Source organism: Lepeophtheirus salmonis, chromosome 6 (assembly GCF_016086655.4).
Source record: "Lepeophtheirus salmonis chromosome 6, UVic_Lsal_1.4, whole genome shotgun sequence".
Taxonomy (NCBI): domain Eukaryota; kingdom Metazoa; phylum Arthropoda; class Copepoda; order Siphonostomatoida; family Caligidae; genus Lepeophtheirus; species Lepeophtheirus salmonis.
In genome coordinates this window covers 2,953,305-2,980,718 of record NC_052136.2, presented here as the reverse complement: position 1 = coordinate 2,980,718, position 27,414 = coordinate 2,953,305, and the positions used below count along the sequence as shown (strand labels likewise).

General features: G+C 31.8%; 1 protein-coding gene across 6 annotated transcripts in view; it reads right to left on the bottom strand.

The window, feature by feature from the left end:
* The window catches only part of LOC121119416 (osmotic avoidance abnormal protein 3), a 102,247-nt gene that overhangs the window by 17,573 nt on the left and 57,260 nt on the right, over nucleotides 1-27,414 (bottom strand). For all 6 annotated transcript variants that reach the window (XM_071889411.1, XM_040714078.2, XM_071889412.1 and 3 more), the window contains exons 2-5: nucleotides 6,635-6,802; nucleotides 6,422-6,577; nucleotides 4,326-4,611; nucleotides 316-689 (exon numbers count right to left, since the gene is read on the bottom strand). In XM_071889411.1, coding sequence (XP_071745512.1) covers nucleotides 316-689; nucleotides 4,326-4,611; nucleotides 6,422-6,577; nucleotides 6,635-6,715 — 897 coding nt within the window. In that variant the 5' untranslated portion in view covers nucleotides 6,716-6,802. The remainder of the gene's footprint in view (nucleotides 1-315; nucleotides 690-4,325; nucleotides 4,612-6,421; nucleotides 6,578-6,634; nucleotides 6,803-27,414) is intronic.

Genomic DNA, 27,414 nt, shown 5'->3' with positions numbered 1-27,414 from the left:
CCGCCATAACTGGAAACAAAAAATTCTTCTTTTGTTCCCTGAGATCAAGTTTTCAGATTTGGCCTGAAATGTTTTATTCATTTTTAAATTTACAAATTAAAAAAAAAAAAAAATCAATTTTTCAAATTTCTTTTCTTAGATGTTTTTTGTTTCTTAGACTTTTTTGAAAATAATCTGTTGCCTTGTTTACAAACAAAGTAAATAACGCTCAGTCCCCATCGATAAATAAATAAAAGTTACTTACTGAATAATAACTACATTTGATTATATCTTAATTAACTTTACGTTTAAAATTAACTCATTAGTAATATTTACCTGAAGAAGTCGAGTCAATTTTGAGTCTCTGTAGGGTATATGTTTGCTTTTTCCATCAACTAATGCTGAAATAACATTTCCTAGGGCGGAGAGGGAAAGATTGATTTTGGTTGCCTCTTTGAGTCTATCACCAGAGGCCTGTGTCTTTGCTTGTCTTTCAGAGCCAGCTAAATCCACCAAATTGAGCTTTCCTTTCCTTATATGCTCTTCTCCCGTATCACCACTACTCATCATTTCGATATTGATTGTGAAAATTGAATGTGATCTGGATGAATCTTTATTCATTAGAGTTGCACCCACGGATCTGTTGTTCCAGCCTTGATTCATTAAGGCCTCACAGGAAGCCGTATTGTGAACTGGGTGTAAGGATATATCTTCAAAAAATAAGGAGTGTTAATCTATAGAACTTTGACATAGTATGTGGTCTGCCAACACAAAAGCAGTTCTTAAAATTGAGTCGGGATTGTATTTGGATTCAACAGCAAATTACCGAATGGTTCATTAAAATCTGAATACTTTGAATTTTAAAATTCAACAAGATATAATTTATTAATTAACAATAGAATTTCAAGAAAAAAAAATAGTCTGAGCTCTCTTAATAATTAATGTATCCGCCCTTAGCGGCAATTATGGCTTGCAGTCGGCGGCGGAAGGGGTGCCACCCGCTGCATATGTAGTCATCAGTTCTGGCTGACAGTGGCTTTGAGGATCTCGTATTTGTATGACAGCCACTGCAGGCCTTCCCTCGACAAGCACCCAAAAGGTTTAGTCAAGGGGTTGCTATCAGGGTGTAGACGGGCCAATAGTGTTAAAAAGAGCGCAAAAGACTCATTCAAATGAGCCTTGCAACGGAGGAGATGAGTTTCTTTAATTGCTGGTGTCAAAAGTGGTCTCTTTCACCCCACTTTTTTGATAGCTCTTTGGATAGTCTGGGGTTATAGCCCGATATATCTTGCATGGACACTCATGGACTTGAGAGGATTTGCCAAGGTTTTTTTCTTTTTACTCCTTCTGGTCCTGTTTGGCCTTAAAGACAAAGACATTTTTCCTCTCCAATGTTTCAGAATTGCTCACGGCGTAGTGTCCTGGAGACACCAAACTGTTTTGATTGTGCTAAAGAAAATGTATCAAGCACGTACAAGTGCATTTTCTCAACTTTTACGTAAGTTGGAGAGCTCAAACTGGTTTTGTTCTGTAGCTAATTGTTTATACTTTAATATATCAAAATATGAACTAATTTCAATCAATCAACCTTTATCAATTATTGAATTAGCAAGTGTTCATATTTCAGTGGACCACCCACCCGGGCTGTAACTATATGTAACAACATTCTTACCCGTGGTTGGAATCCCACTTTTATGATTCTTATATAAAATGTAGAACACGAAAATAAAAATTAAAATATTCTACAAACTTATATTTGCCCATTATGTACTTGGTTATAAGAAACCAAATTCATAGCGTAGAATCACAATTCAGAGATATATTTCGATGTGAAAAAGCTATATAGTTAAAATTCAAAGTTAATAAGATGTGATAAAAACATTTCAGCATTTGAAGGATTAATGATCAACTTCGTTATCTTGTTAAAGGACTCACCAGAGTCCTTTAATAGTTTTAAAAAAATATATATAATTTTTTTTTAAAAAATCGAGTAATATGAAAATAACATATTCTTTATATTGCCTTAACATATTTTTGATTTGTTATTAACAATAATTATTGTCAATTTATATTAACAAACTGTTTAGATTAATTTTTGTGAGGGTTGCAAATTCCACTTAAGGAATAATAAGTTCATTGCCACAATAGAATAATTATAAATTGATAGACATTATTTGAAAGGTCATTTTTTTTAGGTCAAATACAGTTTTATAACTACAATCAAGGTTTTATACATTTTTAAACATTCTGGGGTATTTCAAATGATCCCAAAAATTTGAATAAGACGACTTTTGAATTAATACAAATATGTCCATAAACTACATATCCGTAGAAACAGCCTAAAAAAATATTAGAAACACTTTTTGTGAGAACTTATTCTGTAAAATTAACTTCTTTTCTTAAGACACTGTTCTTTAAATTAAATTTCTGATATTTTTAAATATTTAATTTGGAAGTTCGCTATTTAGGATTATATTTGAATTCTAATAATAGATCTTTAAACCATTTAACTTCCGTCACTCTTGATTTTGGAAGTTGGAGTTGGAATAGAAAGAAATAAAAAGTAGACAATGAGTCATGGTCAACTCTCAATGAGTTATAACAAAACATCAGTATTTAATTTGATGATGTCTTAAGCATCCAATTGCGCAGTTTTTTAGCAATAAAATTCATAGAAAAGATATGTTGTCAAAAACTTTACACTTTTTACAATATTATTATTTTACCGGAATAAAAATAAATTTCAGACTTAAGTGTATTTTTTTATCCATGAAAATTATCATGGCAATTTTTTATTAAGTAAATATAGTTTTTTTCTTTTTCTCGTGAAAATTAAAAAATATTTTAAAGCTGCATCTACACATATGTACAATGTAAAAGCATTAATAGGGTATTTACCGTTTGCTTAATTTTTGTTCAAGATTGTTTTTTGTGTTTACTCACCACAACTGAAATAATTTTATATTTCCTAGGTTATATACTCAATTTCCGTTTTGTTAAGATAATCAGTGATCCTAATCGAATGCATTTTGAGCTTTAAAAAAACGAAAATCAATATGGTAACCCTGACGTTTTGAGGAATGTTTTAGAAGATAGTGGCTTAGCTGTAATGACATTTCATTACATAAGCAATAAGTGGCTGGCACGAGAGAGAAAAGGAAATAATCAAAGACATCAGCTAGTATGAATCCGATGTCGATTCCCAATTCTACTCTGAGTCCAACTAGGACTTACAATAATAACTCTGCAACAAATCCTCAAGGTTAGTCTCTGTCATTTATGCACAGCTTTAATTTCAGCTGTATTCATTCATTTTCATAAGTTGAATCTGGTATGATTTAAAGCAGCAGACTTTACGCGTAATATGAACTCTAACAAAGTATTACATAGGGTTCTGATTTTAAAATGTATTCTTATCAATCAAGCTCCTTTGTTAAGAAGCCGTGTCATTTCATACTGTGGCATTGATAAGATTATTTATTCATTGTATATAATAACTAAGAACTATTCTCTAAATAATAATTAAGAGCGGGCAACAAGAAAAATGCAGAAGACTAGCTACCATATGTTTTTTCAACATTTTCCTTTCCTTTTTGAAAGTCGAAGTTGAGAGTGGATCAAAAAGCTAGTCGTAAGTAAGATTTATAGAAATAAAGAATATACTACAACGCTTTTCCAACTGATGTTTGACTTCCACCACGCTTTTAATCGTGACGTCATAGAGATAACTGTTACCAAGAGTAGCTATATATCGCCTTCTTTGACTGTTACTATTAAGGTACCGATGTTATACTCTATGACCTCAAAATCTGTCTGTCTTGCCGAGCAGTCGGTAACGTACATCAAAATGAAAAGTATAGAAAGACCGATTACATGATGGTCTAACCTTGTATTTCTTTTTAACCTTGGCCGTAATGAGCACACGCAAATGTTCAATCTGGGTTTGTGTACAATTGCATTTAGTAGAAAAGGAAGTGCACTTCTCAGGGATTAAATAATAATAATAACAGCTTAGGAAAAGAAAAGACCATCTTAAGTTTGTCAACTCCAAAAGTTGGGAGAGCTAAAAAATGCTACTGATTTCCATCACTGCTCATAATTCCGTCAACTAAACGATAATACTTCTAGAATACATCAAAATTTAGTCCAAACAGATCTGACGTCGTAATAAGAACTCCTGGTCATTGCTAAAGGCTCGAGTGTATCTCACTTTCAAACCCATTTTGTTATATCCTTGCACTTTAAGGATTGTATTTTTATTTGACGGTATTGTGATAGATAACGATAATTGAGTATTGACTATTTACTCCATATATATAGAAAATTAAAACTTAATATTTACTCACTTGGAACATATACACCTCTATCCGGATGTTCTTTCAAATCTAATTTCTTTTTACAGTCTTGACCTAATAGATCTCTAATCTCTTCGTTATATATTTCAAGGTAAGATGCATGCACTAAATATTTCATATTTGGAGAGGCATCAATGGCATCAAAAATGTGTTCAAAAGCTCTTGGAATAATTCCTCTTTGAGTGGGAGGGTCTGTTATACCCTGCATTGTAAATGATTTGCCACATCCTGTTTGTCCATATGCAAACACTGTTCCATTGTAGCCCTCCAAAACTCCCTGAATTTAAATAAATATGGATTACAAAAAATATCTATAAATATATTATGTTCATTTCTAGAGTGCATCATTGCACCAATGTCATAAGAAAATGCCATTTCCTAGTTCATTATACTAAAACTAGCAACTTTCACTTTAACACATTTTGATAGGTTGTATTTCCCTAGAGCAATTTATTAAAACATTTTATGTCTATGGTAAAATTACGTGGGTCATCTGGATTGAAATACAAAAGCACTCCTTTAATATCCTATATATCCAATGACATGCACTACAAACTTAGGAAGAATCCATGGACGTGACTAGCATTTTTTCCTTGCCGGTTGACTATCTTAAGAGTGCATTTTAATTTATTTATTCTTAAAATTCTTTGATTTGAAGCAAAAAATATTAAAGTATTTTTTTTTTGTTAGACAAAAACAGTTTATTTTACATTTATGTTGTCATTAGTAGGGGTGTGATTTTTGTAGAGAACCCCCCAGAGTTTAGTGATTAGGAAAGAAAAAATAACGGTGTGCTTTTATTTATTTCTTGTTCATTCTTTAATAGATCATCGTGCTTTGAACATCTTCCTCTAAAAGAAGAATTATCCCTAACTATGGTATAAATGGTTTTAAAAATGTATAATAAACTAAGTATGTATGTATTTCAATATAATTAAAATATTTTCGCCGCACTAATGCTATTTTAAATTGGAAGGTTCTCCTCTTTATAAAAGTAATTCATTTATGGCACTTCTCAAAAATCTTCATATTTATTTCATTTTTGACTGATTGTTAAAATTCAAAATCCAATTAAATCTTATATTCTAACTGAATAATTGATATTTTTATTAGATGACTTAACCAGAATCATATTTCTGAATATAACATACTGACGGCTGAATTTTATAGACATTTTGTTGCAAAAATACTTGTCTAATAATGTTATAATATAAAATAACGACTCTTTTGTTTAAATTTTAACTCAATATTGAATTTAAATAATCACTTGATATATGAATAGAATATGAATACTATTACATTTCACTCCAGGAAACCCCTGCATTTTTCTATGTAAATTTTTTAGTAAATGATTAATTAAAAATACAACAGCTTAATTAAACTTTTGCATAGTAAAAATTCCTATTTTAAGCATAATGAAACAGAAAATAATGTCCTTTCATGACTTATTACAATGATGAACTTTGTGAAACAGTCTTTGGGCTCTCAAGTGTTTAAATCAGTATGTGAGATCATCAGCCTAACTACGTGACATCATGAGTGTAATGACGTCAATCAACCATTTTCTCATAGTTTGTATTATAAATGAAGGAGAATACATGCAAAAAAAAAAATATTATTGACATCAGAATAAGCATTAAAGGACGCTTATTGCAGGTTTTGAGGCCTTTTGACAGAAATGTGTGGATTCCATTTGACAGAAGAGTTTGTTGTTCTAAATCAGTCATTTTGAACCGTTTTGATTGATGGTAGAGTAACATATGGGTGAGAAATGTCATGTTTGTTGTGAGAGTGTGAGGTTGATTGGAAGTGCGTGGGACAAGAGAGCCCTGTAGAATAGTTTTGTGTCGATCCTTATTTAGTATTGAAGGCTGTAGTCTAGTCCAGTTCATTCCTGCATATCAGTCCTCAAACTGCTAAATTTAGGTCATTTATTTATTTTCCTTGTTTAATCAGTTTTAGTACTGACAGTCCGAAGGACCGACAGTACTAAGAACAGATCCTAAGACACGACTGGACCAAATAAATAAGGACTGACACAACACAGCTGTCGACTATAACGTACATAATATTATTAAATAACTTACTTCTACTAACGGATATGTTATTTCAGAGTATATTTGTTCTGTGGTAGAATCCGTATGATAGCAACCATCAAATGTGAAGTTCTTTGGAGGAGCACCCGACTCACTTACTTGCACTAAGGAACATTGATTGATCTTTGAATCCATAAAAACACATGACTAAATATTTGAGAATAGAGAATAATTTTACAGCGTTCATTTTACAATCATAAATACCTTGCTCTTGATGGATTTCTCCCTGGAGTTCATAGGTCGACATCGAACGATGACTTTAACTGCTTCTCGATCCGCAGTCATTTTGAGAGTATTATATTCAAGGAGTAATTTTAGTCAAATCATTTAATTCATAGGAATATCCGTTTAAACATGATGTGTAGTGTGTTCCTGTAATGAATTGAAAAAATATCATAAAAAATACTATTCAATATGAAACATGGCTTGTTTGAAAAAGTTGATACCAGGAAAATCATTCGACATAAATTGATAATTTCATAAAGTTTGCTTTTGTATAAACATAAAATTGTTAGCTACAACTTTAGAATATCAAAGTGTTTGTTTCTATTTAACTTTATTCAATCTTCATGTCCCAGAATATAGCAAAAGTTTAGAGTCCCTAATTTCATTTCCATGGATGTTGAGTAATTTGACATCAATTTTTACTGACAGTTTGATCAGTTAGTACACTATTTACATAGGTATTGAGCGTGTTTAAGTATGACTTTAATCTGTCTATTTTTGATCAATTAAAGTTCAACAAATAGATCAATAAAAGGTATATGGGGATTTCATGTAACGTGTACACACTTTTGGTATAAAATTTCACACATAGTGTTGTTTTATGTTGGGATAAAAGCCTGAGAAAAAGGATCAAAATTATGGGTGACTATGGCGTAGGAAGTGTGTACACTTCACATGGAATACCCTCTACTCAATATAAAATCACAATCCAATTAGTCCATAACATTATTTTTAAAGCTTTTTGCCAAAGTATTTTTAACTCATTTTTGTAAAATAATATTATTTACGTAGAAAAAGACACTGATATAATTTGTATATAAATAAAAGATAATTAATTGAACCTAGAAGGCTGAAATTTTGCATGGTTCCCCCTATTGAATCTGGTCAGGCTAAGACAGTGGTGTCGATTTTGGGGGGAAGGGGTAATATAAGGGGGGCTTATGCTTTACCCAAAAAACAAAAACCATTTTATGGAGCTCAAGGAGACTAGATAGGGCGTTAAGGTAAAAGTTAAAAAGAGATAGGCGTGCCAAAAAACAACTATTGGAATAATTTAATTTTTTAAATTTATTTAAAATCCAAAAAGTGATGGTCAAAAAAAGAAATTGGTGAAAATAGTTATATTGTTTTTTTCATGTGCAAAAAAAAAAAAATGACCTTCCAAATGAAATATTGGATTTGTAAATAAAATAAAGTTTGTATGGAGATTCGTTTGCATATAAATTTGAAAAATAAAAAATGAGGTTTAATTGCAATATCTGTCATTTTCTGAATAATTTTTAGCTACGTGATATGGCATTTTCAACTTCCGAAACATTTTATTTATATATTTTTTTGCAAAATTACCAAAAATGAACCAGTTATCGCGGGTCATTTTATGACAACAATATTATTCATTGCTTCTTTTTTAAACAATTAAGGAAAAAGTAATGGTAAATTTGTGTTCTTCTTTACAATTCCAATAAATACTATTTACAACTTTTTTTTGAAAAATTAGAAAAAAAAAAGTGTTTTTTGCTATTTTCTTATTGAATTTTGATTTGATAATTTTTTAAAGTAAATTAAAAATTAGACTTTTCATCTAGACAATTTGTTATGTTTGTATGTTATTAGAAATTATATAGCACAATATATATATTTTTAATTTTTTTTATATTTATATCATCTTTAATTTCTTATATAAAATCTTTAACTATCGAAACACAAATCTGATATATTAAAGTACCATCATAAAGGAGTATTCTAAATACATTTAAGTTAATTGGATTTGTGATTAACTCAGCCTAAAGTATAGAATGGAATAAGTTATCGTCTTTTTAAAACAAGAATATTGGGTACGGGCAAATCGATCATTACCACAGAAGACATTTTTATAAACTCTTGAAATTTGTGTTAGATACTCTTAAAAAAATAATAATTTTTTTTTTCAATTCAGAAGAATCATTTAATCTGACATTGATTAAAGTGTATAGAGCAATGTGGTGTTTATTTAATCACGGTTTAATGAGTTATCATAATGTCTCTTATACATATTTGCAAAAACACACCTGATAAAGTTAAATAAATCATTTTTTATCAGAGGATATCTATTTTGGCTGATAATTTTTTCCTCCAAGGTGATGTTTTATATAGATGGTCATATCTAAATATACACATATTTGCTTATAGACTATAAATAAATATAACAGTCAAGTCCAAATATAAGAAACATTCGGATAACATCCATGTTTCCTCATAAAAAACATTTTAGCTCCATAAACTACTTGCGATATGAAGAGACATTACTATAAATCATCCGTAAATAGAAGGACAACTTTAAATGTTATTATTCAATAATTCCAAATATATATATAGAAAAATTGGGGAAATCAAAAATATATATTCGAAATTATTTTTTATAATATATTTATATGCACAGAAAGGTCCCTAGTCATCATCCTATGATAAAAGCTTCGGAGAGGGGATTATAAAAATTGTAGATGCCTCAGAGCCTGTGATATTTTATCGACAACCATTGGCTGTGACTATAGTGTATATGATGTTTTTCCCTCTAAAATTACATAAAAGGCTTATAATCGTATTTATTATCCCTACGTAGTGAACTGAGATATTATGCACTCTTAGGTTATTAAAAAGGTTTTTTGTTCCTTTCAATTTAGATTTTATCGCCAATACTTTTCAGTATGCTTCTCATCATATTCAATTCTTTATTTATCTTGATAATACTTTTTTTAGGATTTATACATATATTTAACTATTTTAATCGAGTTTTAGCGAATTAAATTAAATGTTTTGATGAAAAGTAATTCCTTGGTTTTTCCTTTTTATTTAATGGATTCTTCTTTCATTTATTGTGAGCACCGTTCTATATAATAACTGAATAATCAATAGAAGACAAAAAAAGAGACTCAACCTCCAGGTGATATTAAATGTTATATCTACAGGGTGAGGACTAAAAAAATTAGAAAGCCTCAGTTCGAAAAGTCTAACAATTTTGGCGCCATTCGAAAGAACAGACAAAAAGCCACAATTTAATGTGTTGTTTTGTTTTTGTACGATCAAAAATGTCCGACCCACAAGAAAAACGACATAAGTTGTGCGATCTTTTCCAAACATAAGTCAAAAAAATGAGAAATGATCGCTTTTAGCCAGAATCTAGAGCTCAGGTAGAGGAACCTTCAGTACCAAACATTCAGCTCAGGTCATGGTCCTTGGTGTCGTGGTGTCCGACAGTAGTAAGATCCCTCCCTACTTCATAATACTAACGAGAAAGTAAACACAGACAGGTACCATGTGTTGCCATTGTTGAAGAGCACGTAGGGATAACTATGTGTTTATCCAAGACAGCGGCCCGGCACACACGTCCAAGAAGATGTAGCATTTCTGCAGGGAGAATATGGCAGCCTTTTGGCCGGCAGACTTCTGACCTTCGTCCTCACACGACGTGAACACCCTGGACTTCGCTGTATGGAGCGTCTTACCAAGGGGATAACACCCTTGTTATCTCTACCCAGATTAGGATTTCTGCACCTCAGAATAGTTCCTGCAACAGATAAGGTCATACCTTGACTTTTCCAAGGAACTCTATATACCTGGAATAAAGACAGATTTTTCCTTGTCCTAAATGAGTCATTTTTTCTTATGTTATATACAATAACATATCAGAGGTAAAAAAGGTCCTGATATATTCTGTTTAACATTATTAAATGCTCGAACTACCAAATTCAGCAATTATTTTTTTTTCTCACATTTTTTTAAATTAACAGAGATTTTCGTTTAATATGTTTATTTCCATAGAATAACCAGTGAAAAAATAATCGAAATAAAATTATACACTAAGAGCTGTTTAGGGTACGAATATAAAAGAGGTATGCCTCAAGTCCGCTGGATTATATTTTGGGGAGGGGTTGGTTTTTGGAATATTTTTGAAAAAAAAAATCCGAAGTTTTTATCAAAAATCTAATGTCATTTTAAAAAAAAAAAATTAAACATAAACAGCTATTTACAGAAAATTAATTTTTTTTGGAAATTAATTTCAAATATATTAAACATTAATTTTTCTAAGAAGAATTTATAAAATTCATAACAATTCACAAAAAACTAAATTTTGAAAAAAATTTCAAAAATCCACAGCTATTTAGAAAAAAAAAAATTTTTTGGAAAAAATTATAGGAGAAAGGAAAGATTCCTTAATTGGGAGGGGGGCTACAGTCAAATATATATTTAGTTTTGGCAATTCCAAAAAGGTCATAAAAATGTTGGCTTATCCGAAAATAAATTCAGCTTCAATTACCTGATTTGAACAAACTTTACTCATTTTGTATCCTTGCATAACACCACATGAAATTCTGCTTATTTTAGCTCTATAACTACATTAACCATTGAGTTATTCGCATTCAAATTATTTTGCAATTTGAAATTATGTAAATGAACACATAAAAATAGTTTTCGTCTATTCGAAACGGAAATAATTAATAAATTTAACTAAATCACAGAAATAAAACTAAAGAGATAAATTATAATCAATTTAATTTACAAATTATTGTCCGGAACCATTTTCGGCCAATGTTTATTTCCTCAATACTTTAAATCTTGCCTCTAGAATGAAACCACGTCCACTCCCCTTCTACTTTCTACAGTCTGATTGTTACGCATTAAAAAAGATGAATTGATGTTGCTGCAACAAGTCGTGCATTATATGAAATCTGTGTTGTACAGGGACTTTATGTACTGAACCCAGTGAAATAGGAGAAATTATTTTCAATGTCTACTTTTTACAATTTTTCTTTTGTTATTTTGTGTGGTTAGCACAATAAAAACATTTTATTCATCATAAATTATTTTGAAATAAATAATAAAATAATTGTCAAGTAATTGTAAAAATTAATCTAGATCGGGTATTTGCTTGATTTTTAATCCGGTCATTTCAATACTGTAAAATAGAAATAATCGAAACTTAACGAATATTTATTCAGGAACCTTTCTAATTGCAATTTTGGTCATTACTTGACATACATCACTCCCCTTTTCCTCATGTGCAAAATTATACATGTCTATTATCTGAATATATAGGCATCAGTGTTGAGACTCGGTCCAGCAACGTTTTTTCCTTTAGGTTCGGTCTTAAGATATTTTTTCTATATCGATTTGTACCGATTGCTCGCTCCAGACCGCGGTCTTAGACCGTGGACCGATTTTTTTCGCTCTCACTCTATGGACCGATTTTTTTTTTTTTCGGCCTCCATTTACGAACCGATTTTTTTCAGTCTCATATATTATGAGAGACCAACTAGATCAACTGTAATTCATTTTTTTCTAAAAAATCTGAAAAGTACATGATAAGTTCTAGAAAAAAATACTGTGTACATATAAGAGACGGGTGAATCAAAAATAAATCCGAATAATCTCTGTTTAAATTTCGTATAGCGTCATTGTACTTGAAAAAACATATGATGCCATTTTATTTGTAACAATTATCTGTAAAATCGGTCTAGACCGATTTTTTTTTTTGGACTGAACTGGACCAAGCTTTTCCTTTGGACCGATCTAGGCATGATTTTTAAATGAGATTGGTCCAGACCGAGCTTTTTCGTTGGAACAAACTAATTCTGACTAGAAAAAAATATACCGGTCTCAGACCGTTATAGGATTTTGAGACCGAAACCGAATACTAATGGTCATAATATGAACGAATTCATCAATAACTACATAATTTCTTTTTTACCTCAAGATATAGATTTTTATAATTTATTATTATTATATAAAAAAATACGATATGACGGGAATATACTGCAGTATACGAGGAGTCAGAATAATTCTCAATACCGCCTTATACGAAATCCGCAGTGTTTAATACCCCGTTATGCAGAAAACCCCAGTATATTCAGTCTCTTGAATTAGCAATTTTTTTTTATCGCCAACCAGAAGTTCCTCACTTCTTCAAAGCAGGATAGCTACTGACTGTATTTTCAAAAAATTTTTAGAATCTATCCTCAAGAATGAAATCATACCCATCCAGCTACTGCTTTTGTTACGAATTGAAAACGAATAAATGTTTTTCCTCAACCCTGTACAAGCTCAATCCTTTTGATCATTGGACTTTTTTCGACGGCAAGGGAAAGTTCCCCACTACTTCAATATATGATAACCACTGACTACATTTTCAAGACAACTTTATAATCTCTCCTCCATTATCAAACCACGCACACTCTGCTACTACTTCTACAGCCTGATTGCCATGCATTATAAAAAAGTAAACCTTTTTGCCGGACTCCTTATATAACAAGATTAAACTTATTTTATGAAATAATGAAATGCGGCCTTTCCCGTGGGCGTAAAACCCGAACATCTATGGAAAATAGGAAACAAGCCCTTGTACATATTCATAAATTTATATTATATACATGTTTCGGCTTTGAAAAAAAGCAAAGCATGTTCAAGGTATACGGCTGCATTAAAACTAAAAATGCAGGGGAAAGACCATATGATTAATCAATAAGTCTTTTGTATTTACAATACTAAATTGTTTTAATTTTATTATTCCCCACTTTGTATAGCATTGATTTAGATCTTATTTATGATCATAGTCAGGAATCAATATTCACAAGGTTAATAGAAATACAAGGTTATACCATAAAAAGTGTGCGCTTTTTAATATTGACGTCATTGTGTAAGAGTGGTTGCGTGTTTTGTCAATATCTGTTTTTCTTGACCAACAGTTAGTACGATACATCAAATTGAGCATTCTAGTTATACAGAGACTATGATTGGTTGCGTGTTTTAAGAAAATCTACCTGTCTTGCCCATCAGACGGTACGACACATCAAATTAAAAATTCTAGCAAACCCGATTACATGATTGTCTAACCTGTTATTTCTATAAACATTACAATATTCATATGTAAAAATCTATATATTTGGGATATAAACAAAAAAAAACAAGCAAAATATGATTTTTCTGAAAAAGGAGTGTAGATTACATTTGCAAGGGCGCCCAAAAATTATGTATATTTTTCTTCTTTTTTTTTGGGGGGGGGAAGGGTTAGTTATAAGGTTACTTAAAAAATTCGAATAGTTTGAAAAATTAAATTTTTAGAAAAAAAAAATTTAGAAATTCACAGCTGTTTAAAAAAAAAAAAAAAATCCTAAAAAATTTTAATACTTAAAGTTTAAATATTGTTTATCTTTTGAATTACGAATATTAAATTTTTTCGACCAAAATTTCAGAAATTTATAGTTTTAGACAGAAAATTAATTTTTTTTCCAAAAAATTTAAAAAATAAATAAAATTTAGATATTAAATTTATTATTAAAAACCAAATGATCTTTAATTTAGGGGGATAACCCCTTTCCCTGGGGACGCTCCTGATTGGTCAATTTTTATCAAAAAATTCTTCTTATTAACCCTTTGGAGGCACCAAAAAACTTAAAGTACTCAATATTGATGTACATAATAAGAAAATGGGGAATTCATCGATCTATGGTTGAAAGCCCAAATCAGAGTCAAATTAAGTATTTTAAATTAAATAAAGATTTTAAAACGTCTAAAATTCTTGGGTATCTTCATTTATCCCGCAAATATGAATAATAAGCCTATAATTGACTCAAATATGTCTTCTTCTTTTTTTGTCTTGGCCAATATTAGGATTCAAATGAATTCCAAGTTTTTAAAATCTAACAAAATAGACAAAGGAAAACAAACCTTACAAAACAAACATAAGCAATGATAAGCAAACCATTACCTACTACTTATATCATAATAAAGATTATATAAAAAAGTACAATTATAAATATCTTATACACTTGCACACAGCTATTTGATTTTTAAAACTCCCCAAGTATATTTTTCCTTCCTTCCCCTTAGGGTGTACAAAATATAATTTGCTTTAGTAAGGATTACAGGATGAGAATCAAAAATTAGAGTTCTCGTATAGCCTCAGTTCTCAAAGTGTGACAATTTTGGACTTGGCAACATTCGAAAGAACTGATAAAAAGCTACAATTTGATGTTTATTTTTTTGTTGTACTATCAAAAAATTCCGAGCAACAACCAAAACGGCAGAGAACAAAACATTCAGCTCATGTCATGGTGTTAGGGATCGTGGCGTCCGACGATGCCTCACTACTTCATAAATGCCAACGAGAAAGTCAACTCGGACGTCTACTAGAAGGTCCTCAGTTACCATTCTTGTCATGGTTAAAGAGTACGTTTCCTAGGGAGAACTATGTGTTTACTCAAGACGGCACGCCGGCACACACGTCCAAGAAAGTGCAGAATTTCTGCAGGAAGAACATGGTTGCCTTTTGGCCGGCAGAATTCTAGCCTTTGTCTTCACCCGACGTGAACCCCCTAGAATTCGATGTTTGGTGGGCTTTGTCTTGATCAAGACTTCTCACCCAAATGTCGATGCCTGAAGGCTGTGATCAGGGAGGATTAATTACAAACTTTTGCTTCAAAAGTTTGCCTTAAAAATGATACACAATAAAAATATGTAGAAGTAAAAACGACGTTTAAAATTTTCTAGTTTTTGAGTCCAAAAGTAAGACCGTATTAACTTTTCAAGCAAACGTACCATTGGAGCTTCCATCCGAAAGAGTTATATGAAACCTAAAGAACGTCTATATATAGTATATTTAAAAGAGGCCATTCCAACAAGAAATAATAAGTAGTTTCCATTATAGAGGAAAAGAGGGATTCTCCACGTGTGTCTTTAAAAAATTTACTTCCAGCATCCAAGGTACCATATAATTTACGATAAGTAAACCATGTTTCTACCTAAGTTAGAAAGCTAAACTATTGAAAGTTTGGATAACTTCTTTCTTTTGATTCTTCTTCTTTTCAAAAGACTACAGTGTGGGGATTGAGTACACTATCTTATCAAGTATATATAAATAATTGATACCCTCAATCAGAATGGCATGATTGGGTGTTGGACTTAAACTTTATTTTTAAATGTAGAAAACTCAAAAATGTCAATGACTCTATATACTGGGTGGTCTAGTCAAATCTGAACTTAATAATTTAATAATTAAGGAGAGGTAAGGGGTTCAAGTTAATTCCTATTTCCACATATTAATGCTTAAGCAAGTAGTGTCAAAAAAATGAGCTCTTTAGCTTACGTACAAGTCCAGAAAATATCACTTGAACGTTGTTGGCGAATTCCCATTCGCGCACTCCAAGCAGTTGGGGGTCACAAAAACCACCGTCTACGCTGTCAGCAAGTCCAAAACGTTGAAGAAGGAGAGGGGCTCTGTAAAATACCAAACTGGACTCAAAGGAGTGAAAGAAAACAGCCTCGACCAATTCCCTCAAGTCCATGAGGGCCTATGCAAGGGATCCCTGGATTTCACACTAGACTGTCCAATAAGCTATTAAAAAAGTGGGTGGAAAGAGCCTTAGTGAAGAGGCACCTTTTGACACCAACAATTAAAGAAACTCATCTCCTCCGTTGCAAGACTCTTTTGAGTTCTTTTCAACTCTTTTTTTACACTTTTGATCCCGCTATAGACCTAATGCCAAGCCTATTGATGAAACCTTTTGGTGCATATCGAGGGGAAGGTCTGCAGTGTCTGTCATTCAAACACCGAGGGCCTCAAAGTTATTGTCAGCCAGCACTGGTACGCCATGACCTAGGTCTACTTCGGTGGCCTTCTGCCACCTCCTGGAAGCATAATTGCCGCTAAGGGCGACTACAATAATGATTGAGAAAAGCTCAGATACACATCTATTCATATAGATAATTTTGTTGAAATTTCAATGTTAATTAATTAATTATATCTTGTTCAAGTTTAAAATTCAAAGTGTTCAGATGTTAATTGTCCACTCGGTATAAATGGAGGGAAAATATAAATTGGGATTTTATCCTTTTCTGGATTGTGTTCAAGATTGTTTTATGTTAACGCACGACATATGTAATGCTTATTATCAAAATCTTGTTTGTACACCCTATGACATTAAAGTCCTAACGTGTATTAGGATGTATAAAAATGTAGTTTTCAGGTTAACGGGCAAAAAGCCAAATATTTTGTGTAATAAATTATTCGAATGTTTTAGGTTTTGTTCCTTACTAACAATTATATTTATATGGACTTTTTTTTTTTAATTCAATTTGTATTTTAAAACCATAAATAAATGAGGATAACATCATTTTGTATAAAACTTATATTATGCCCAGGTACAATCATATGTGGAATAGTTGGGTATAAATATAAAAAAGAGGCGAAAAACTTCTGTTTTAACAAATACAAAGAAATGTTTGGACAATTGTAAATATATTAGTGTTGGATTTGAGACAAAATTTCGAGTTCAAGTTTTTGAGCTCTGTTTTCAAGTCCAGTTTGAGTTTTTGAGTTCTGTTTTCAAGTCCAGTTCCAGTTTTTGAATTCTGTTTTCAAGTCCAGTTCGAGTTTTTGAGTTCTGTTCTCAAGTCCATTTTGAGTTGGGACAATTTATGAGTTTTACAAAAAAAAACATGGGTAATTATTGGGATCGGCAAAATGTATATACAAATAACAGTTTAAAAAAAAAAAAATGTTTTAATTCAATCATAAAATAATGATAAGAACTGTTGTGGAAATTTATCTACTATTTTTTGATGATTTTTTTTATCTCCTTGGCAATCAAAGTAGTGCATGACGTATTCCATTATTTTACACACATTTTCAACAATTGACCTTCCAGAGTGTGGTGCATCATTGAAATCAAAATTACCGGAAGGAAATCGATGAAACCAAAATTGCATATGATGGGCTGTTACAATATCAGTACAATAAAAACTATTCACATTTTCACCTACGTGGCTTGCCTTTTCGCCATAATTTTAAAGAAAAACTGTAAAATATGGCCTATTTCCCCTTTGCTGTTGTTTATATTTTACGACTTCTCAAATAATACTGAGTCAAACAATCCCCAAACTGAATGATGGCTTCCAGGTGGCCACGGAACGCATTGCACCCAGTGTGGATGTAGTCCTTAGACATGACATCCCAGTGCTTGTTGATAGAGTCCTTCATGTTATTGATATTTGGGTGACGGACGGTGCTAGCCTTGGACTCAACATGCACTCAAAAAGTGCAGTCCAATGGGTTGTAATGATAAGTAAGGGGCACATTTTCTTTGGCCAAAAAGGCAAGTTGTCCTCCAACAATTTCTGGGCCTTTTTGGACGTATGTGCAGGCGCATAGTCCGGCCGGAACACCCCCTTCATGTCTAGGGTCATATTGGGGATCTCCAACTGCCTTGTAATCTCTGTTAGTTTCCTGCCAGCGTCCAAAAGTGTGCGAACCAAAATTCGTTCCGATGGCATTTTCTTGGCTTCTAAGACACTTAAGAAGATCTAGTTTTTTTCAGTAGTACATTTTTCCCTAAAAGTCATATAAAAGACAACTCACGTTAACAAGGATCTTAATTCAATAGTTCCATATAATACTGTATATCGCTCCTGCCTTCTCCTCACGCTCTACAAAATGTCCATACGAACGAATCCTTACTCGAACATTTATAATTATTATTATTCATGTTCAAGTAAAGTGGAATTTTCCAAAATGTATTGGGCAGGAGTTGGATCATTAACTTTAGTAAAGTTGAGTTTGTATTTTTCAAATTTTATTAATATGCATATCCAACACTTAAATTTACATCCCCCTAAAATGTTGATTTATAATTGAAAATCCGACATAAGATTCACATTTTAATTCATAAATCATAGACGAAGACATAAATAAGCAAAACATTTTTAAAAAAATCATATTTATGAGCAAATTGTAATTTATTGTCATTCGAAATGAAAGTAAAGCCCTGGGATTAGTAGAACATATGTAGGAATAACTTCAATTATATTATTATTCTGAAATTGTCGCTTTTTTTTAAGTATGTATATTCACTTTGTGGGCAATTATTTATATTTTCTATAAATCATTACTTACGGACCTTCCTACATCTTATGAAGGGTTGATCTTATTACATTTGATTTTTTTTCAATTTGTCTATGTGAGCCTGCAGCTCTAATAATTGCCTCAAGACGAACCTAAATCCCTTGCTTCCATGACTATGTATTCAGACACGAGCTTGGTCCACTCCTTTTTGATGGAAGCCTCTAAACACTGGACACTCCTGTGAGGAGTAGCACACACCTTCTCCTCCAGACGCATTCATATATTGTAGTGCAAGGGGTGGCGGTTACATGTTGAGGTCCTAAAAGTCCAGAAAGTTGTCTTTCAGGAAGACCCAGGTCTTAGCGGTGCAATGATAAAGAGTTCCATCTTGAATTAAAGCAAAGTTGCCCCCGAACTTTTCGCTGGCACAAAGTAGCATTTTCTTGTCAAAAAATTTAATATAAGCATCTGCTTTGGTCCACTCCTTCCTCTCCATAAAAATGGGATGGCAGACTCAAGGACACATAGTTGTTATGATTTTGTTGAACAACGAACTGGATTATAGAAATCCAGGGGTCTCAAAGCTGAGAGGGATCGACGACAGAAGAAGGATCGTAGAGATGAAAAAGACCATGGTGGATATCAAGGACCCTATGAGAGTGATGACAAGGAAAGTGGTGCAAGGATATTTGTCCTCCTAGCTCCCTCGACCTGAATCGGATTATTCTTTTGTCAAGAGCAACCTTGAGTCAAAGGGAAACAGAGGTCCTCACACCCCAAGAATTCTCTGATCGACTTCATCCTACATGAATGCAAGAATTTAAATCGGGCACTCAAGACCCGAACACGTTATCGAGGCCAACAAAAGTTTCATTGATTGAGACATATCCTCTATGATTGTATCTGTTGCTGACTTTTTTTTTATGAACCAACCTTAAAAAATGACTACTTTATGTTAATTTAAAGTAGATAGACCAAAAGACCCGTATTTCGCTGGTATACCCTGTGTATATAAATTATTAGCAATGTTAAAAATCATCATGAGTTTAAATCAAAAAGAAAATAATATGTTGGCAACTTTGATAGACGACCTAATATCGTCAGAGATCACTGAAAAAACTAAAGTGATCCTTGCTTGCCAATACATTTGAATTTACAAATTGAGACATTATTGATAAGAACATTCATTTCTTGCAAGTTACCAACTTATATATTTTTTTAAATTATATTCACGCCAATTTCGACATCTCTATAAATAATACCTTGTGATAAACTTAATTTGTTTCATTTTTAAAGTACCCACCATTGCTCAGCTTTAGCTTCCCAACCTCGTTACTAATCCCCATCAAATGTCACATTCGTTTTTTTTTAAGTAATTGTTCTGCCTTTTTCTATTCTTTCTTTTTAATATGACGCACTGACCTATAACTACACAAGCACTGGGTTAAAAATGAGTAATTTACAGAGTTCGCTGTATTATTATAGAATAAGACTGATTCAGATGCAGAAGATAATAACACAAGTATACAAAGTTTTACTTAAACAAGAGGTACTTTTAATGTGTGCGAGGCCTAGAGATAGGATGGGTCTTGGAACCGAATCTAAAGTACCTGTGTATAATATGAGTGAACTTTTATTATTCGAAAAGAGCATAACTGGCTTCGTGTATTTGAACTTTTACATATAAAAAAAAAAATTGAGGAATTTTGCGGATCGTAAAAACCATATAGTCTAGCTGAAACCCTACTCTTTTGAAATATAGGGGAAATGAATTCAATCTTTCTTTGTTTCAAATCAAAGTTGGTTTTTCAGGATTTTTGATTGGAATTTGTTAGTATTTTTACCTTCTTATAGGTTAAGGCTTACTTGTCAGTCTGGCATTTGTCAGTCATCCACAATAAAATTAAGCTATTATCTGGAAAAATGTAAGCAAATTACAAATATAGGCTTTTATTATATTAAATATCCTTTAGTCCTGATAAAATGTAATTTAAAAAGCCAATAATTTCTCTTTTTTTCAGTATTTTGTTTTGAAGGGAGTAACGACTTGTTTTTTCATTGTTTTTAAACCAATGTAGTTTATTTGAAGCGTGAGTAATAGGCATGAGTCAACTAAAAAATATAATTATCCGTATGGTAGTGTGACAGTATGTAGTTTAAGGGTGTGTAAATAAATTACAAGGGATTTCCTTTTTAATTTATTTTTCTTACGCGTCAAATATAATTGAGTGTACTACATAAGTTTGTCTGCAAGTTATAACCTATCTTTCTATCTCAAAATTGGAGCCTGGGTTCAATTATTGCGGCCTTTTAATAATAAGGAAATGACTGGAGAAGATAATTAGTTTGTCTCTTAAAGAGAATTCAGAGGTGAGGGGCGTTCGGGGAGGGGGGTCTGTTGTGGATGAAAGGGACTTGGAGTCGATCTATAGACTGAGGGTTGAGGCCTAGATTCAAGAAAAAGTCGAATTGCCTAACATAACGAGATGTGATTTCCTCCGGCTTTATTACTCGATCCACAGATCCACTCGGAGTCCGTCTTCCACTCTGCATAATCCACAAGAGACAAAATCACAACCCCCTCCACATAATGAGACTTTTTACCTATTTCATGATCTTCCAAAGTGCTAATCGTCTGAATATCTCGAAAAAGTCGAAATCCTTCTCCTCATATTTAACATTCTAGCGAAGTTATTTCTTAATTATTAAAAGGTTATGATAATTGAATTTCGACTTTCCACTCTCGCTGTCTCCAATTTCGAGATATAAAGAGAAAGGTTTGGGCCAAATTAACTCTACAATTCCCAAATCTTTTGCTCTTACATGTAGGGGTCCATAGTGAAGTCAATCCTTCAAACCATCTACCTCCAGCTCCAACCTGGCCCTGAACCTGATACATGCCCTGATGATGAACTCTTTGTCCATTTTGGACACTGATATAAGTCTACATGGAGTGAACAGGAAACGAAGACACACAATAATAGCAGCACGACTTTTGTATTTGGAGGATATCTCAAGAGTTTCGTATTTTTGATGCACAGTTTTGTCAGCTAAAAATTGATGGGCAAAGTTTTATAAACAGAGTCTTGCACACTTGTATTATATTGATTTGAGAAGTTATGTGAGAGGAAATTGGATCTGTCTGTAATTGTATAGGTAACCATTTATCTCAAACACCTGCAACTTTTTGATTTTTTTAATCAGACAAGAAATGTCATCACAGCGAGATTCAAGGCTTAAAGCATCATCTTTTCTTTGTACGAGTCACACTCCAACAGAGGTGGCCTGTCTGACGGGACATCGTTAATACAGATGCCCTCAAGGATGTTCCTGGTCTAGTTCCCTAAGTGCTACAGGCTCACGGCAGCCATGTACAACCTGCTCCCCTGGCTCCAGGCAAATTTACCCGATGACGACATCGTCTATCTGTAAGATGGGCCTCCCACTCACACACCAAAAATTACTCAGGGATTTTTTAACTAACAACATCGCTTTATGGGACAAGAGAAATTTGATACCATCACCTCAAATGGCAATCCCCTCGACTTTTATTTGTGGCTGCACGTCGAGAGGATGGCCTTTAGCATCCGTCATCCAAAGTTTGAAGCAATGAAGGTATCCGTCAAAGAGGATTGGACTGTCATTGACTAGAACTTCATTTGCAACTCTTTTCTAAAAAAAACCTTGTGGTCATCTGTGAGGCTAATGGTAGCCAAATATAATAAATCAATTTGACATGGCCTACGTATAAAAAGAAAGATTTATAAAGACTTTTGTTAAATGTGAAATTTCAAGTTTTCAACCTGTAAAAATAAAATCATGCTTCATCCTACCTAATTGTTTTTCCTGTTTTTATATAGAAAAATATGGAAAGGGTTATTTTAATCTATAAAATATGCTGTATATTAGTTAACAAATTAACTTTGCACATCTAAGGTTTTAAACATTTTTCTACTTGAAAAGGAAATAAATGAGAAAAAAAAACGTTGATAAATTATAGATAAAGTTTTCCAGACTTTAAATTTTATCACCATTACATAGGTGAGGGGGAAAATGACCTTTATCGTTTCAGATCATAATTTTCTCATTTTAAGCTATAATGATAATACTTAACTTTGTATCAAAGAAAAAATCTACTTCTTAGAGATGAAAAAAAAATATATATAAGACACTAAGTAGAGTTTGATCTCCTGATACCAATTATGACAATAGTTTTTCTCTATGAACCTTTTATATTTATTAGAAAACTATTTAAGAAAATTTTGTCTAAAATTGGTTGGATAGAATAATTTATAATATTAAACTATATGAAATTTAGCTTTAAGTTTTTATCGGTACAAGTTATGACAATTGCTTCCATTTCTAAAGAACAAAAAAACATTTTTTTTAAATTCATTTTCTTAATTTGGAATTTTCAACATTCTTTGTACAAAAACAACTACACAAAAAATTGATGCTTTCAGATCCAAAGTCATACTTAGGTTTATTTTGTCTAAATTAGTTTAAAGGAACTGGATTTATTCTTGAAAAACCAACATTTTTGATACCTTGCAAAATTGCCAGTTATTTATTATCTTGTCAACTACTTATCCACAATTATAAAATAAGATATATTGATTTTGTTTGATTGTTGTTGTTGATATGTTGATGATATTGTTAATTTTTATATTTTTTCCTAAAAATTTCCTCCAAATTTATTGATAAAAAATGAAAAAATGAAATATCACCGGGTATTAGAATACCGAAGTTTGGTTTTTTTAACAGTGAGGAACGTCTCCTATCCGACATTATTTTTCAAACTGTGAAAAACAAAATTTTAAATGTCATATAACAAAAATAAAACTCTTTTATATATATAACTTATTTCATTGCTTTTTGGAAAATCCTGTATTTCTATTATGAAATATAGTTTTTTATACAAATTTTATTAAAATCTTCTACCAAAAAGTATCTTAATATGTATGAACGTTATACAAAATAGTTTAAACAATTTCATCTTTGCATTTTTTTTAAAACTATTACATCCTAATACAAAGTTAAAAGATTTAAGTTCTGTGTGATATTGTGCTATCACTTGAAAGTGTTCAAGTGGATAAGTTCAAACAGTACTTCCATAACTTATTGGGTTTAACATTTAAATTGTAAGTATAATTATTATTTTTAGTTTTCATGAGAAAACCTTGAAAAAGTGTTAAAAATATATTGCTCTTTAAAATTTATTTTCAATTATAAAATATAAATATTTCTCAAACATACATATACGAGTATCTAAGTATATATAATATTCAATCGAGGAATTGTAATTTTGGAAGGGAAGAAATAGTAAATAATTCTTAACATTACAGAATTTTTTTTTTTATATCAAAAAATTTAATAATTCACGTTGATTATACTATGTGACCTATGTACAGATTTGTACACTACAATTATAAATAACTTTGACCTCATTCAGATCCCACATGAGTACATACGGCCGATTATCCCCCCCTGCTCGAATAAGAGGTTAGTTGACTAATAAAATAAATTCCCCATTTGTTTTCATTTTGAGTCAGTTGTCGAGAGTGAGCTACTTAGAAAAACCACGATTGCCGAATTATTCCACGCGGCCACGAAGCGAAAGCAATTGCCAAACTCATTAGTTGCCCCTGAAAAACAGTCTGAAGAGTCGTTAAGAAGAAGGGGACCTCCGGCAACATGAACAAGAAATTCCAAGATATGTATCATGTGAAGAAAGTGACTCTAACTTCAAGACAGGGATGAATAGATCCCACCAAGGCCAAGTTATGTCTATGCTGGCGAAAAATTGCTCTGTGTGCAACGCTCTACCATCAGCAGGGCTATCAAAAGATTTTGGTCTCATACTAGAGGATCAAAGTACAACTTTTGACCTCAGCTATTAAGGGAATAAGGTTGGCGAGGTACAGGAAGATGTTGGAAAAGCTTAAAGGTGATGCTAACACCAAGTCTCAAATTCTCCTCAGATGGGATTTTTTAAATTATGTATTGATTTAGCAAAAAAGATTGTTGGCTAGCCAACAAAATGACGCATGTCCCAGCCAGCTTCAGAACAAAAAATCCGGCCTCCATCATGGTCTTGGACATCATTATCTGTAAGAGCGACACTCTGATCCACTTCTTTAAACAGTGGGAGACATTTAACACGGAGATCTACCCATAGGTCGTTCGTAAGGCCCTCGATGGATGAGAAGGCAAATGAGAGGCCCTACCTGCTCCAGCAGGATTAATCACCTTTTCACAAGTCCAAGAAGGTGCAAAATTGGGTGAAGGACAATGTGACAGCCTTATGGGACCCCCACACATGTCCATCCAACTCCTCTAACCTGAACCCCTTGGACTTATATCTCTAGGTGGAGTTGGGGGTAACCCGTCTGTGGTAACTCACACAATCGTGTGGTTGCAATGTTCCTCTCTGTGGACATCATCAAAGTCTGCCGATCATTCCATGGAAGAATTGAGACAGTGATTCAGGCCGATAGAGGTCATATTGAAAATTAGTATGTTATTAAATAAAACTCAAAAATTATTCTCAATGCATTTGTTTAGAACCTGGACGAGGTCAACGTTTGTTTCAAATGTAGTGCGCAATCGTAAATATTATACATATATAAGCATTCATTTTTAAATAGATGATTAATATGAATAAATACATGATAAGTTCATATAATAAATCTATATAAGCCCTTAATTAATAAAAACCGTTGATGTATGTATCACAATTACGTTCTCTGCGTTCTCTGAGGTAAACTAGGCAACGGTTGACCCAATTAGCCTAAAGTTTGGTATCTAAACACTTCAATAGATCATTTGTAATCCGGAGAAACAAAATTTGACATTTTTTGCTTTGCCATTAGCCCTTAATATATATTAATTGTTTGTTGACCTTTAATAATATTTTTAGGAGTGAATATTTATAAGTTAACTTGCTTAGTTGTGAATACAACTTATACTTTTATAATATAGAAGTTTTAATTATGTTTAACTCTTTCAGGCCCTCAAGAGTTGTGATTGTTTTTATGGTTTTTTTATTGCAAATATGTTTAACTGTTTTTAGGTGTAAATCTTGGCTAGAAGTATCAATTTTAAACGTAAAATACTTATTTATCTTAATACAACAAATACCTACCAATTTTTTTATTACAATATTTTATGTTTTCTATATATCAACAAATCTGATATGAATAAAGATTTAAAAAAACGAAACACACTTCAATAATTATTCTTAAGGAATAACAATGAATTCACAATAATGTTTATTAAAAAAAAAAAAAAATTCATGAAAGGAAATTAAAAAGATAGAAATTTTTTCGTATATTAAAAAAAATTAATTAAATCAATTTTAATTCCAATCTTTTTTAATCTATATATATTACTTAAAATTAGGGGGGGAAATAGTAATTTCACAATTATTTAAAATCAAATATGTAGCCCATTAACATAAAAACAAGTTGGAATAATTTTTCTCAAAATGGATTTCAGATTATATACATTTATCATCATTTTATATCGTATAATCAAATATTTGGATAATGCATTTGAAGACACCTTAAATTACCCTGAATTTAGCAAAAAGTTGACGTAATTTGATATTGATAGAGCTTATTAATTATGGGATATCGGGATCAAATTAAGTGTCATACATCAAATGAAAAATCTAAACTTTAGTAAACATTGGTGGGTATCTCAAATAGAAACAGAAATTTGAATCAAGTGACAATAATTAATCAAACTAGGTCAATGAAATACTGGGCTGTGTTTATGAATATAGACATTGTGTGAAATGTATAGGCCTTAACAAATAAAACACGTCGTTCAAAATTAGCTCTTTTTAAATTGTTATCATTTGCTATATGGAGAGGAGTCTTAAAACACTTTTTAAGGAAATGCTCAGCTTGAATGATGTATTTCCCCATCAAAAAACAGTTTAAAATTAAAAAAAGATTTTTTTAATACATTGTTTTGGAAATAGCAAAAATAGCGTCACATTCATCATTTTCTGGATTTTTGTTTAAAATTGTTTTTATGTTAACCTATCAATTATTTAATCATTATGACCCTAAAATCATAAGTAATTCTTATAACTAATATAATTCATTGACAACTGCTGCAATTGTCAATTATTGGATAAACAAATTACTGAAATTACAAACATTGTTTAATTTGCATTACAATGTATAAATTTATGACCTATTAAGTGATGGGGGAAAAAATACTATCTACATACATTAGTAATACTTCAATAGAGGCATTAATAGTGCTTACTACTATTTAAATTTGCAATAGAAATGCATACTTTCAAACTTTACTACTTATGGCGTAAATAGGTTACGTTTCAATGTCCACCTAATTTTTAAAATATTTCAAATTCTAAGCATAGTTTTAATTGTTGTCAACATTAATCATTCATCCATAGGTAGTTTGCTGATGATTAGGGATGTAGCGAAAATTTCGATGTTCCTGGTCTCGGACTAAGCCTTATAACGCGTCTAATTAAGTTGCCAGAACACCTCCATAGAGAGAAGTTCATAAAATTTGATGATTGCAGTATTATTGTAATTGCTACCTAAAAAGATTTTTTTATTTACAAAAGCTGTCCTCATTCTTGTTTATTCTTGAAGAGAGCACAATAAGTATAAAGATATCGCTAGTGAGTTTAACTGAGGCCTTGTTGCAGAGTTATAGTTAAATATAAATCCATGTTAGAGTCGGAGTAGAATTAAGGATTAAAATCTTTATCCTTCCTGCCTATATCATTGATCGATACGGAGTGGAATTTTGTGTTTAGGGATTATACATCCATGACGTCCGGGAAAAAGTGCAATCTTCGACCCCAGCCTCTGTCCATAGTTGCCCACAAACTTGATACCCT